The 14,689-nt window shown below is 40.1% G+C and overlaps 2 protein-coding genes across 15 annotated transcripts in view; one reads left to right on the top strand and one right to left on the bottom strand.

The window, feature by feature from the left end:
• The window catches only part of ZNF790 (zinc finger protein 790), a 28,164-nt gene extending 15,326 nt beyond the window's left edge, over positions 1-12,838 (top strand). For 7 of the 14 annotated variants that reach the window (XM_015123575.3, XM_077976416.1, XM_077976412.1 and 4 more), the window contains 4 exons: positions 5,166-5,248; positions 6,729-6,852; positions 7,143-7,238; positions 10,163-12,838. In XM_015123575.3, the coding sequence (XP_014979061.2) occupies positions 5,240-5,248; positions 6,729-6,852; positions 7,143-7,238; positions 10,163-11,844 (1,911 nt within the window). In that variant the 5' untranslated portion in view covers positions 5,166-5,239 and the 3' untranslated portion in view covers positions 11,845-12,838. 14 annotated transcript variants of the gene reach the window in all.
• Positions 1-14,689, bottom strand: part of ZNF875 (zinc finger protein 875) — a 406,705-nt gene that overhangs the window by 386,186 nt on the left and 5,830 nt on the right. The window lies entirely within an intron of this gene.

Raw genomic sequence — 14,689 nt, 5'->3', positions numbered from 1 at the left:
GTGAGTTTTTTTGTACATGGGGAATTTTGACACACTTTTAAAACTTTGCTTTTTGTGGGTATTTATTTATTTATTTATTTATTTATTTTGAGACAGAGTCTTGCTCTGTCGCCAGGCTGGAGTGCAGTGGCGCAATCTTGGCTCACTGCAACCTCTGCCTCCTGGGTTCAAGTGATTCTCCTGCCTCAGCCTCCTGAGTAGGTGGGACTACAGGCACATGCCACCACACCTGGATAATTTTTTGTATTTTTAGTAAGGACAGGGTTTCCCCGTGTTAGCCAGGATGGTCTCAATCTCCTGACCTCGTGATCTGCCCACCTCAGCCTACTATCTTAGGCATGTTATATCTAATTTATATTTTGGAGAGGATGTAATAGATTTTTCTGGAATAGCTGTCACTGGTATTTTCCTGAGAAAAAAGTGAATGGGGCAAGGGTAGTTTTTAAGGTTTTTTTGCTCAAGAGTTTCTTCCTCTGTTACCCCAGAAGAAGACAATTTTTAAAAAATTTGGCTCCCTTTGAATAGCCAGGCCTTCTCTGCCATTCAGAAGCTCAACTGGTTCAGGAAGACTCCTATTATCAGCTCTGAGTTTACCCAGTGTCTTCTGCTATAATTAAGGAATACAGCCAAGTCCCCAGCTCATTTTATGAGGCCAGTATTACCCAGATACTGAAACCAGAGAAAGTATATCTCATAAGAATATGGGTGTAAAAATCCTCAACAAAGTACTAGCAAACCAAATCCAGTAACATCTAAAATGAATTATATAACATGACTGAGTGGGATTTATCCCAGGAATGCAAGGTTGGCTTACCATCAAAAGTCAATTAATGTGATGTATCATATCAACAGAATAAAAAACAAAAATCACACAATCATCTCAATAGAGATAAGGCATTTGACAAAAGCCAATACCCTTTTATGATTTTTAAAAACACACACACTCTACAAACTAGGAATAAAGAGGAATTTCCTCACCCTGATATCTAGGAAAAACCCACAGCCAACATCATACTTAATGGTAAAAGACTGGATGTTTTCCCTCTAAGATCAGGGACCAGACAAAGATCCCCACTTCTGTTTAACATTGTACTGGCAATTGGGGAAGTAAAAGAAATAAAAGACACTAGAGTAAAGATTGGAACAGAAGTAAGAGCATCTCTATTTGCAGATGACATGATCTTCTGTATAGAAAATAAAACTTATACTCTGAAAACTACAAAATAGATATTCAAACAAATTTTTTTTTTTTTTTTTTTTTGAGATGGAGTTTCACTCTTATTGCCCAAGCTGGAGTACAATGGCATGATCTCGGCTCACTGCAACCTCCGCTTCCTGGGTTCAAGTGATTCTCCTGCCTCAGCCTCCTGAGTAGCTGGAATTACAGGCATGAGCCACCACGCCTGGCTAATTTTTGCATTTTTAGTAGAGACGGGGTTTCACTGTGTTAGCCAGGATGGTCTCGATCTCCTGACCTCGTGATCTGCCCACCTCCGCCCTCCCAAAGTGCTGGGATTACAGGCATGAGCCACCACGCCCGGCCTCAAACAAAAATTTTTACATGAATGTTCATAGCAGCATTTTAAAAATAATTGTTGGCTGGGCATTTTAAAAATAACTGTCGGGAGGCGGAGACTGTGGTGAGCCCTGATAGCACCACTGCACTTTAGCTGGGGCAACAAGAGCAAAACTCAGTTTCAAAAATAATAATAATAATGTCAAAAGGTGGAAACAACCCAAATTTCCATTAATAGAAGAATGGGTAAACAAAATGTGTTCTATTCATCTACAGAAGTAGTATTCAGACATAGCAAGGAATGAAGTACTGATTCATGCTACAATTTGGATAAACCTTGAAAACCTTATGCTAAATGAAAGAAGCCAGTAGCAAGTCCACATATGTTATTCCATTCATATGAAAGTCCAGAATAGGGAAATCTATAGAGACAGAAAGTAGATTAGTCATTATTTAAGGCTAAGTATGGGGCAAGTGTGGTGGTGGGGAGGCCAGGTAGTGATATAGCCTAAGGGGATAGAGGTTCTTTTTGAAGTGATGAAAATATTCTAACATTGACTTATGGTTGCACATATTTGTGAATATACTAAGAAGCACTGAATTGTTGACTGTAAATGGCTTAATTGTATGGTGTGTGAATTACATCTCAATAAAGCTTTTTTTTTTTTTTTAAATGAATATAGCCAATGTGTTTTTGCCACCTTGATCCCCCTGACATCTTCAGGCCTCCTTTTACCACCTCCTTTTGACATTATTCCTGCTCACAGACCCTTTCATTGAGGATATGGTCTACTCCCCATGGGAATGGATATTTCTCATTTGTTTTGCCTTGTAGCATCACTGTGCCTTCCACACACATTCCGTTCTTTCATTTTCTTTTCACATTTCCAAATAATTTGGAGTCTGTTCATTTTCTTAGTTTCCTGGTGGTTGGGATTTACTTTGATTTTCTTGTTTCTGTCTACATGGTTTCCAGGAGGAGGAATATCAGGATTAGAACTAGTTATTGGCTAGACATGGTGGCCTACACCTGTAATTCCAGCACTTTGGGAGGCTAAGGTGGGAGAGTATTTCTTGAGGCCAGGAGTTTAAGACCAGCCTGGGCAACATAGTGAGACCCCGTCTCGACAAAAATAAAATAAATTAGCCAAAGTGGTGCATGCCTGTAGTCCCACCCTATTCAGCAGGCTGAGGTGGAAGGATCACTTGAGCTTAGCAGTTTGCGTCAACAGTAAACTGTGATTGCACCACTGTACTCCGGCATGACTGACAGTTTAGATGCTGTCTCTAAAAATATTTTTTTTTCTTTTTTTCAAGATGGGGTTTCGCTTTTGTTGCCCAGGCTGGAGTGCAATGGCGTGATCTCGGCTCACTGCAACCTCCGCCTCCCAGGTTCAAGCGATTCTCCTGCCTCAGCCTCCTGAGTAGCTGGGATTACAGGAATGCGCCACTATGCCCGGCTGATTTTATATTTTTAGGTAAGACAAAGTTTCTCCATGTTGGTCAGGCTGGTCTCGAACTGCCGACCTCAGGTGATCCACCTGCCTTGGCCTCCCACAGTGCTGGGATTACAGGTGTGAGCCACTGTGCCCGGCTAAAAAATTTTTTTAAATTATTTTAAAGAACTAGTTTTTTTCTTAAAACTGTGTAATAGTCACTTTCAAGTTCTTCATGTTCTCAAACACAAAATATATTTTAGTTCACAATTTATTCTCCAGCCCTCCACTCTTGGAAAAGTTCTTAAAGTTCTCTATGCCGCTGAAGCTTTCTGTCTCCTAGGACCAATTCATACTACATGCTTTACATGGAATTTTTATGAACGCCTCAGATTGTCTTTACCCTCTCACACCAACTTTATCTTTAATTAGAAACATTTTTAAACCTTACTTTAAAAATGCAGAATGCTTTCTTATTACGTCTGAAATAAGGTCCAAGTGCTATAGCCTATTTTTTTAGAGCTTTTCATAACAGGATCCCTGCTTTATACATCCCCACCTGCCACTGGTCTTTCCTCTCACTCTGTGTTCCTCGAATGCACAAAGATACCTTTGCTTGACTGGCACATGTTGTTTCGTCTGCTAGGATATCCCCCTTACCTTGCCCTGTCTTCTCTGATGAGCCCCTGTGGAGGAGAAGTTAAATATTAAATTTGAACTCAGTTGAACATGGACACAAACAGTGGTCACCAAGTCCCAGGACAGGTTGTGTGAGCCCCCTGAGGCACTCATCCAGTGCTGTTTCAGAGAAATCTCTATTTCAATCTATTCCTATACATTAGTTATTGAAAAACAACAGACAATCGCAAAAACGACTTGACCTTTTTGTGTTCCTTGAGCCCAGTCGTGAATCAGGGCCCTTGTGACTGGGCCTCATGCCAAACAACTTGTTACAAAAAGAGCTAAGGTCCCAGACTGCGCCAAAGCTTCACGAGACCTCTCCTCGTCTGTGCACAGAGGGGTGGCCGACGCTGGAGCCCAGACTGTTGCTTCCCAGTCTGGTGATGAATCCTCCATAGTCTGGTGAGTGTAATGTGTGACCCTGGAGCCCAGGCTGTTGCTTTCCAGTCTGGTGGTGAATCCTTCACAGTTTGGTGAAAATATATATATATGTATATGTATGTGTGTGTGTATATATATGTATGTGTATGTAAGTATATATATATTTTCCCTTCTCCCCTTCTCATTGCAATTTGCTTATTATATCATTTGCAATATCTGCATTGCCATTTACGTGGGATAAAGGTTGTTTACTCTTAAAGGTATTGTGTGTGTTTCTTTTCTTCTCCCCTCGCGCATTTCCCACACAGAACAGCCCCTCAAGAGTCAGCTGAAGTACCATCTCCTACAGGAAACTTTCTCTTAAAAACTAGTTTTGGTTTGGGCTCCTTAGAACTAGTTGGCTCCTTTCATAACCACGATTACCTTTATTTCCTACAGTATTGTAATTGCCTCTTTACTTTTCTGATTGTGAATTCCTTGATAGTTAGTCCTGCAACTTATTTATCTGATTCCCTTTTGCTAAGTGCAAAGCTAGACTCAGAGAGGCTTCAATATATTTCTTTAATAATAGTCCTTGCTTCACAAAACTGACTGCTCGCCCAACCCAGCCTTCCTTCCATCTTTGCGTTCCTTTCATGAAAAAGTCACCCTGCTGCTCAGTGTCAATGAAAACACAGGAGGCAGAGATCATGGGCTGCTCCGATAAGGGAAAGGTCCAGCTCATCCTTCACTCAGTAAAATAAAAAATCCTGAAATCCAGAGGTGTTCCAAGTGAACAAGCTTTGCATTCAGCAAACCTATGATATTTCCTAATAGTGAATTTGAGCAAGTGACCCATTTCCTGATCTTTTAAATGAGACAAGTAACTGACATTCATAGGTGGCTTGAGGATAAATGTTAATGTATGTATATATGAGTTTAGGGCAAGCCAGAATTGACTTATCTAGTAGTATCCTGATCCCATGTCATGATTTTGGCATAAGTGATTAGACTGAAACTTCATCCTGCTTTTGTTGACTCTCTCTGGTTTTGGATAGGGCCAGGATTTCTTCAGGTTCCTTCTGACCTACCTCCAAGGAATAAAATGGCATTCCTGTTTGTCCATTTGAGCGCTCTGAGAAAGGCCTGACCTCGTGATTTTTTCTTTCTAGCTCTGCTTTCCCAGCACACTGCCTCACCAAGAGAAGAACCCAGAGAAGGACTGGTAGACTTGGAATGTTAAGTCATGGTCCATGTGAGTTGGAATTGCCTCTCTCCAAAAATATAACCCATTTATATCAAATCATGTGAATATTTTTATTGCTTATCCTTAACTGCTTACTTGAATCACTACTGATAGTCATAAGTAATGACTGAAACAGTCCAATGCTTTCCCTAGATATCTCTTTTCTCCAACCAGTATGACCAAATCTATCCACCAGGGCTTTCAGTATCTCCTGTGTCCTAATCTGGCAGAGCACTGAAGAGGAGAAATACATTTCCTTAAGGGGAACAGTAAAGACTTTTCATTTCAAACCCGTAGCTTAACAAGATGGGATGGAACAATTAAAGGGGACATACTACATAAAGGCTTTTATTTACTCTGTAGAATGGGATGTTGTATTTAATCAAGATGGGAGTAGGTATGTGGCCCTTTGTGATGTTTTCCTTAGCCAATACGATGGGAGGTTGAGTTCAAAGAGATCTGGAATTTTCCAGGAAATTAATGAGAGATTAATATAATTAACAATCCAGGGTTAGTTATTCCAGGCTGGTATAGCCTCTCAGTGGTGTCAACAAAAAACTCATTTGATGACTTTCACAGTAACCTCTTATGACACTGAATTTGCTGACTGTCAGCTGCTTAGCAAAGAGCCTGGAGATTCTACACATTGTCCATAGAAAATAATATTCAGGGAGTGTATCTCTTGAGAATTCTCTCAATTTAAACTAATAGAAAATTCAACTAAAAGTAGTAGCTTAAGCAAAGGACAGTTACCTGGGCCAAAGACTGTATGCACAAGTCTGTTTGTGCACAGTAGAGACTCCTTACAACCAACAAAACCCCCTACTTTTCTCACATAATAAATCTGGGGTTCTTCCAGGCTGTTGTAGCCTCTCAGTGGTATCAACAAAAAACTCATATGATGTCTGTTATTCTGGGCTGCCATTCTGATGTTTTGGTATTTGTGATTTGAAGATCATAAAGATGTGGTGACTGAGCAACAGGAGTTTTTACGAGTATGTAGCCAGGTGCAGTGGCTCATTAGGACTTTGGGAGCCGAGGTGGGTGGATCATTTGAGGTCAGGAGTTCAAGACCAGCCTGGCCAACATTGAGAAACCCTGTCTCTACTAAAAATACAAAAAATTAGCCGGGCGCGGTGGTGCGCATACGTAATCCCAGCTGTTAGGGTGGCTGGGGCACAAGAATCACTTGAACCTGGGAGGCAGAGGTTGCAGTGAGTCGAGATTGCACCACTGCACTCCAGTCTGGGTGACAGAGCAAGACTCTGTCTCAAAAAAGAACAAAAAAAACGAGCATGTAGACACTTGGCTTTAGTCACGCTTATTCCCATGTCATTTCCCCTGAAACCACAGGCAGCCAACTCCAGTTTTTTCCCCAGTATATGCCCTACTCCCTGCAGTGCCCCTTTCCAGCCTTTCCCCCTTCATCTAAAGGGGTTATTATTTTTTAAAAGTTCACCATTAATACCTGGACTTGTTCTTTCAATAGCTGATGATGTTCAGGGATGTGGCTGTAGATTTCTGTCAGGAGGAGTGGGAGTGCCTGGACCTGGAACAGAGGGATTTATACAGAGATGTGATGTTGGAGAACTACAGCAACTTGGTCTCACTGGGTAAGATTTGGCATTTACCTTAGAAATTCCTGCTTTCTGTATTGTGATTTTTTTTTTAATTGTCTTTTAAATGTCCAGGGTAACTTCTGACCTTTGTTTTCTGGAAAATGGTTTGTGCTTTGTAAATCTGGCTATAGTTATCATCAGTGGGCACCTCCATCTTTCCCATCCTTTATAACTTATTTTTGCCCTGCCTGTAATTGTTTCTCTTCCTTAGTAACCAAAGAAGTAGTCGCAAATTTTAGAATCTTTACAATGTGGTTCTTTGCTGTTTCTTATCTTCTGGGCAGGTCTTTGCATTTATCAGCCAGAAGTGTTCTCTTTATTGGAGAAAGGGAAAGAGCCCTGGAAGATTTTGAGGGATGAGACAAGAGGACCTTGCCCAGGTGAGTGAGGGCTGAACAGGCACCAGGAGGCCATTGTTGTGGACAACAGCTCAGCTGCATAGTGAGGCAGCAACACCTCTAAAATACTGGTCTGGAATATCCCCTTAAGACCAAAAAATGGGCCAAGTATGGTGGCTCACGCCTGTAATCCTAGCACTTTGGTGGGTTGCCTGAGCTCAGGAGTTTAAGACCAGCCTGGGCAACATGGTGAAACCCCATTTCTACTAAAAAATAAATAAATAAATACAAAAAATGAGCCGGGCATGGCGATGCGTGCCTATAGTCCCAGCTACGTGGGAGGCTGAGGCAGGAGAATTGTGGAACCAGAGAGGCAGAGGTTGCAGTGAGCTGAGATCATGCCACTGCACTCCAGTTTGGTCAACAGAGTAAGACTCTGTCTCGGGATAAAAACAAAAACAAAAACAAAAACTGGCTGGGTGCCGTGGCTCACTCCTGTAATTGCAGCACTTTGGGAGGCTGAGACAGGCAGACCACCTGAGATCAGGAGTTCGAGACCACCTTGGCCAACACGGTGAAACTCCATCTCTACTAAAAATACAGAAACTAGCCAGTGTGCTGACACACACCTGTAGTCCCAGCTACTCGGGAGGCTGAAGCAGGAGAATTGCTTGAACCTGGGGGGCAGAGGTCACAGTTAGCTGAGATTTTTTTGAGACTCCATCTCAAAAAAAAAAAGGTCTGAGGCCTAGATAGAGACAAAACTTTTTCCAAAAGAACTTTCTCTTCACTCCAAACACTGGTCTATTTTTGTGCTCTCATTTTTCACTCATGTAACAAAAAGGTAAGTACCATTCTTTTCTCCAGTGGCGCTTATTTTATCTATGATTTGGATCAAGTTCCTTCCCATCTCCCTTTTTTGAAATTTAGATTTTCATAAAATTCTTCATTCTGTAAAAAAACAAAACCAAACCAAACATTTTTGACCTCATTTTTTAAATTTTACCCATCCCTTTTGAATTTTTCTCATTTTTCCTAGCTTCTCCTTGATTGTACATTGCCTGCATTTGTTAGTTCATTCTTATTAGTTCATTCTTTCAACCAACATTTATGTATTTGCTCATTTTAGGTTTAACAGAATTAACAAAGAATATATTATCTCTTAAGAAACTTTTTGTTCTCTTCTGTGACTGGAGCATGGCCATACATTTCTGCATACAGGGAACATTAAGAGAAGACCTAATAGACTGCTTAGCTGAAAATTAGAGTAATGGGTGATAACAGTTTCTGGTCACAGTGAGGAGGAAGTGGCAGAAGAACGGTTAGGGCACATGAAGTACAACCAGAAGAGCACAGTGTCATAAAAGACAAGCCCAGCCAGGCGTGGTGGCTCATGCCTGTAATCACAGAATTTTAGAAGGTCGAGGCGGGCGAATCACCTGAGGTGGGGAGTTCAAAACCAGCCTGGACAACATAGCGAAACCCCATCCCTACTAAAAATACAAAAATTAGCTGGGCATGGTGGTGGGCACCTGTAATCCCAGCTACTTGGGAGGCTGAGGCAGGAGAATTGCTTGAACCCAGGAGGTGGAGGTTGCAGTGAGCTGAGATTACGCCACTGCACTCCAACCTGGAGTGCAGTGACAGAGTGAGGCTCCATCTCAAAAAAAAAAAAAAAAAAAAAAAAAGACAAACTCTGACTTGTCTAGTTCCCCATATTCCCCAGCTTTTCCTCTCTAATAATCATCATCATCTACTGATTATTCCACACTTATCCTGTGTCAGGCACTTAATAGAAATAGCATATTATTCCTAATCCTTGCAACAAACCTCTGCAAAGTGATGATTTATTCCTTTTTATGATATGAAAAATTAAGAGCTCAGTCAAGCTCAGTAATTTTCCAATCACCTAAAAAGTAGTTTTAGTAAAGAGAACTGGAGTCTGAAACTGCAGTTTGTCCTCTTTCCATTGCAGTACATTACTGCTCATACTTCATAACTAAACTGCCTTTCAATTCATTGAGTCACTGCTAGAGTACTTGCTCTGTCCCCCAAGAAAAACTGAAAACAATAGTACTTGATCCTAAATATATATTTAAAAAAATGAGTCACGGAAGAGTCCTACTTATTCTCAGCTTTTGCCTGACTCCTTCCCCCTTGAAAAAAATTCTCAAACTAATTTTTTGTTGTTGTTAAGACAGGGTTTCACTCTGTCACCCATGCTCGAGTGCAGTCGTGTGATGATGGCTCCCTGCAACCTCAACCTTCTAGGCTCAGGTGATCCTGCCACCTCAGCCTTCTAGGTAGCTAGGACCACAGGCATGCACCACCATTCTTGGCTGCTTTTTTATAGAGATGGGGTTTTGCCATGTTGCCTAGGCTGGTCTCGAACTTCTAAGCTCAAGCAATCTGCCTCAGCCTTCCCAAGTGCTGGGATTACAGGTGTGAATCACTGTACCTGGCTTCAAACTATTTTTCTGTCTAAACTATCACCCATAATTATCTCCTTTAACCTAAATACAGCATACCTTGGTATTGAGATCCTAGTTTGGTAACTCTGGATCAGATTGCTTCCCTCATATTGGACTGATACTCTGCCATTTCCCAGCATTCCTGTTTTTAAGCTCTGAATTATATAAGACATTCACCATAGTACTTGCAAACTTGTAGATATTTTATGACTTATTATTCTGTTATTGAGGTGATACCTGGATAATCATTTTTTATTGAGCTCCTCAGATGAATATGATCAAAATAAAATATACTTCTCATCACTTGACTCAACTTACATTATTTCTTTTAAATTTCTACTTATTTCTTGCCCTTTTTTCATATTGCTCATATTTGAGAATTTTTTAAGCCATTCACTTCTCATATGCTTTATTTCAATATTTTCTACATCTATTTTAGAAGTTTTATTGCTTTTTGCACATAAAACAGTATGATGTTTTTATCTTATTTTTCAGACATGCAGTCCAGGTGTCAGACCAATAAGTTATTACCAAAAAATGGCATTTGTGAGAGAGAAATAGCCCAACTGGAAATAATGAAAATTTGTAAAAACCACAGCCTTGAATGTTTATGTTTTAGAGGTGATTGGGAAGGCAATGTTCAGTTTCAAACACTACAAGATAATCAAGAGGAATGTTTCAAGCAGGTGATACTCACCTGTGAAAAAAGGCCCACTTTTAACCAGCACACAGCCTTTAATCTACACCAGAGACTTAACACAGGAGACAAACTGAATGAATTTAAAGAATTGGGGAAAGCCTTTATTTCTGGCTCAGATCATACTCAACATCAGTTAATTCACACAATTGTGAAATTCTGTGAAGATAAAGAATGTGAGAATACCTTTCTTCCTGATTCAGAAGTTACTCAACATCAGACAGTTCGCACTGTTAAGAAAACATATGAATGTAAAGAATGTGGGAAGTCTTTTAGTTTACGTTCAAGTCTTACTGGTCATAAGAGAATTCATACTGGTGAGAAACCTTTTAAATGTAAGGAATGTGGGAAAGCCTTTAGATTTCATTCACAGCTTAGCGTCCATAAGCGAATTCATACTGGTGAGAAATCTTATGAATGTAAGGAATGTGGGAAGGCCTTTAGTTGTGGCTCAGATCTTACTCGACATCAGAGAATTCATACTGGTGAAAAACCCTATGAATGTAATGAATGTAGAAAGGCCTTTAGTCAGCGATCACATCTTATTAAACATCAGAGAATTCACACTGGTGAAAAACCTTATGAATGTCAGGAGTGTGGGAAAGCTTTTACTCGTGGATCACACCTAACTCAGCATCAGAGAATTCATACAGGTGAGAAATCTCATGAGTGCAAGGAATGTGGAAAAGCCTTTATTCGTGGTTCAAATCTTGCTCAACATCAGAATGTTCACGTTGGTAGGAAACCTTATGAATGTGAGAAATGTGGGAAAGCCTATATTTGGAGCTCACACCTTGCTCGACATCAGCGGATTCATACTGGCAGGAAACCTTATGAATGTAAGCAGTGTGGGAAGACTTTTACTTGGCCTTCGTATCTTGCTCAACATGAGAAAATTCATAATGAGAGGAAATCCTATGAATGTAAGGATTGTGGAAAGACCTTTCTTCATGGCTCAGAGTTTAATCGACATCAGAAAATTCATACTGGTGAGAGAGACTATGAATGCAAGGAATGTGGGAAGACCTTTCTTCGTGGTTCAGAACTTAATCGACATCAGAAAATTCATACTGGAAAGAGGCCATATGAATGTGAAGAATGTGGAAAAGCCTTTCTCTGGGGTTCACAACTTACTCGACATCAGAGAATGCATACTGGTGAGGAACCTTATGTATGTAAAGAATGTGGGAAATCTTTTATTTGGGGTTCACAGCTTACACGACATAAGAGAATTCATACTGATGCAGAACCTTATGGATGCAAGAAAAGTAGCCACATCTTTAGTCACCATTCATATTTTACTGAACAAAAAATTCATAATGGTGCAAATCTCTGTGAATGGACAGACTATGGGAACTCCTTTAGTCATGAGTCAAGCTTTGCTCAACACCAGAATATTTACACTTTTGAGAAATCCTATGAATTTAAAGATTTTGAGAAAGCATTTTCTTCGAGCTCTCACTTCATTTCACTCTTGTGAAATATTATATAAAAGTGTAGGAAGGGCTTTATTCATGACTTCTTAATTGCTATCATTTATTTTTTTCTCTTGAGGAACCCCACAAATGTAAGTAATATTGGAAGGCATTTTAACAGGGCACACATCCAGAAGCAGCAGCAGATAATTCACCATGCAATCAATATAGGAAGGAAATTACTGATCATTGCAGAATATCAGGGTAAAATTTTATGAGATGATAGCATTAATTCTTTTTGAATAATTCTCAAAACATTCTTATCAGGGATGTTCCATAAAGAATTTACATATAATTCGGCCAGGCAAGGTGACTCACGCCTGTAATCCTAGCACTTTGGGAAGCAGAGGTGGGTGGATCACCTGAGGTCAGGAGTTCAAGACCAGCCTGACCAACATGGTGAAACCCCGCCTCTACTAAAAATACAAAAATTAGCTGGGCATGGTGGCACACGCCTATAGTCCCAGCTACTTGGGAGGCTGAGGCATGAGAATTGCTTGAACCTGGGAGGTGGAGGTTGCAGTGAGTCAAGATCACGTCACTGCACTCCAGCCTGGGTGACAGAGAAAGACCCCATCTCCAAAAAAAAAAAAAAAAACCCCCACAAGAATTTATATATAATTCATTTTGGAAATCTTTCATCATTAGCAAAATTCTGTTGTATTTCCACAAAAATCATGTAATTAATTAATCTAGAAAAGCCTTGAACTATGTCATACAATTTATTTGGCATGTCTTGTTTCAATATATCTTGCCTCTATATGTTTTTTGGAAAGTATCTTAAATCTATGTCTGTTTAATCTTATTCATTAGATTGTAAGGGTTGAATGATTTGAGATTTACGTGACTTAGTGACTGTTATTTGTATTGGTATTAAGCCATTTTATGAGAGGAGGACTTTAAGACAATGATGATAGATAAATATGTCATCTCTATTTATGTCTTATTGAACATCAGAATGTTAATTCTGAAAAAAATCAGTAAAATACAATGAAGAAAGCTTTGGATGAGTATTAATTTCACATGCTACATCAAAAAAACCTATAAAAGAAAGCCTTGTGACTTTAGTGAAAGTAGGGTTGTTGAGTGTTCAGCAGTTTTTTAAAAGACATTCAGAAATGATTTCTCTCTAACAAATTTCTAAAGCCAAGTGTCATATAATTCATTTTTCACCACAGTTATAACTCAGAAACTAGCAGATAGCCATATGGATTCTTACCTCTTGGAAATTTAGTACTACATATAAACCATTCTTAAAGAGCAAATAAAAAGTGAAATTACAGATGATTTAGAATGATAATGAGACCTATATTTTAAATCCTATGAAATAACTAAAACAGTTATCAATAGAAATTGCTGTGTATAAAACCAAGACGACTGAGGGCAGTTTGTTTATCATCACCACTGTATCCCCAGCACTTAGGACAGTGCCTGTAGTGTTATAGGGCCTCAAATATTTATTGAGTTAAATAATGATTTCTCAGCAAGGTAGAATAAGAATACCCAAAAGAATGAATGGAAAGGCTTAATGAAAAGCTGAAATCAAGAAATAAAAAACCATATATGTTTTTCATCAACATCTAGTCTTTTGAAGAAAACTATTATTTATTAGGCTTTGTCAGTGCTATAAGAAAGGAGAAATGGGATATAACTATATGTTTAGGGGATATTTTTTGGTATTAACATAAGTATGTGAACTCTGTTAGACATGATTTTTATATGTGGATGGTTTTTTTTCTAGGAAAACATTATTAAATGTGATTCAGTTTCAAAAACAACCAAAAAAGTTCAAAACATAGAAAAAAATGTCATGTAAGATGAGGCTGAGCACAGTGGCTCATGCCTGTAATCCAAACAGTCTGGGAGGTTGAGACAGGAGTATCACTTGAACCCTGGAGTTCCCGACTTGCCTGGACAACATAGGGAGACCCCCATTTCTGCAAAAAATTAATTAGCCAGGTGTGGTAGCACATGCCTGTAGTCCCAGCTACTCAGGAGGCTGAGGTGAGAGGACTGCTTGAGCCCAGGAGTTTGAGGCTGCAGTAAGCTGTGATCACCCCACTGCACTGCAGCCTGGGTGATGGAGCAAGACCCTGTCGAACATATAAGACAACAAGCATATAAGACTAAATAACTGTACAGAAGTAGATGGGATAGCTCTTGAACATCAAATTCCAGAAAAAATTTCACTCATGAAGATACATGAAAAAAACTAACATAGATGAACCCAAGATTTAATCAAAGAATAACATAGGAGATATTTGCTTATATTGTTTAAGCTCTGAGCAAGATGGATAATTTTTATTTTTGAGGTGAAGTCTCACTCTAGTTGCCCAGGCTTGAGTGCAGTGGGGCGATCTTGGCTCACTGCAATCTCTGCCTGCCAGGTTCAAATGATTCTTCTGCATCAGCCTCCCAAGTACCTGGGATTACAGGTACCCTCCGCCATGCCTGGCTAATTTTTGTATTTTTAATAGAGATGGGGTTTCACCATGTTGGCCAGGCTGGTCTTGAACCCCTGACCTCAGGTGATCCGCCCGCCTCAGCCTCCCAAAGTGCCAGGATTACAGGCGTGAGCCACCGTGCCCAGCCTGGATGGATAATTTTGAATGATGAAAAGTTACTTTAGGCCGGGCGTGGTGGCTCAAGCCTGTAATCCCAGCACTTTGGGAGGCTGAGACGGGCAGATCACGAGGTCAGGAGATCGAGACCATCCTGGCTAACACGGTGAAACCCCGTCTCTACTAAAAAAATACAAAAAACTAGCCGGGCGAGGTGGCAGGCGCCTGTAGTCCCAGCTACTCGGGAGGCTGAGGCAGGAGAATGGTGTAAACCCGGGAGGCGGAGCTT

Source organism: Macaca mulatta, chromosome 19 (genome assembly GCF_049350105.2).
Source record: "Macaca mulatta isolate MMU2019108-1 chromosome 19, T2T-MMU8v2.0, whole genome shotgun sequence".
NCBI classification, from domain to species: Eukaryota; Metazoa; Chordata; class Mammalia; order Primates; family Cercopithecidae; genus Macaca; species Macaca mulatta.
The sequence above is the reverse complement of the archived record's forward strand: the minus strand, read 5'-3'. Positions and strand labels throughout refer to the sequence as shown.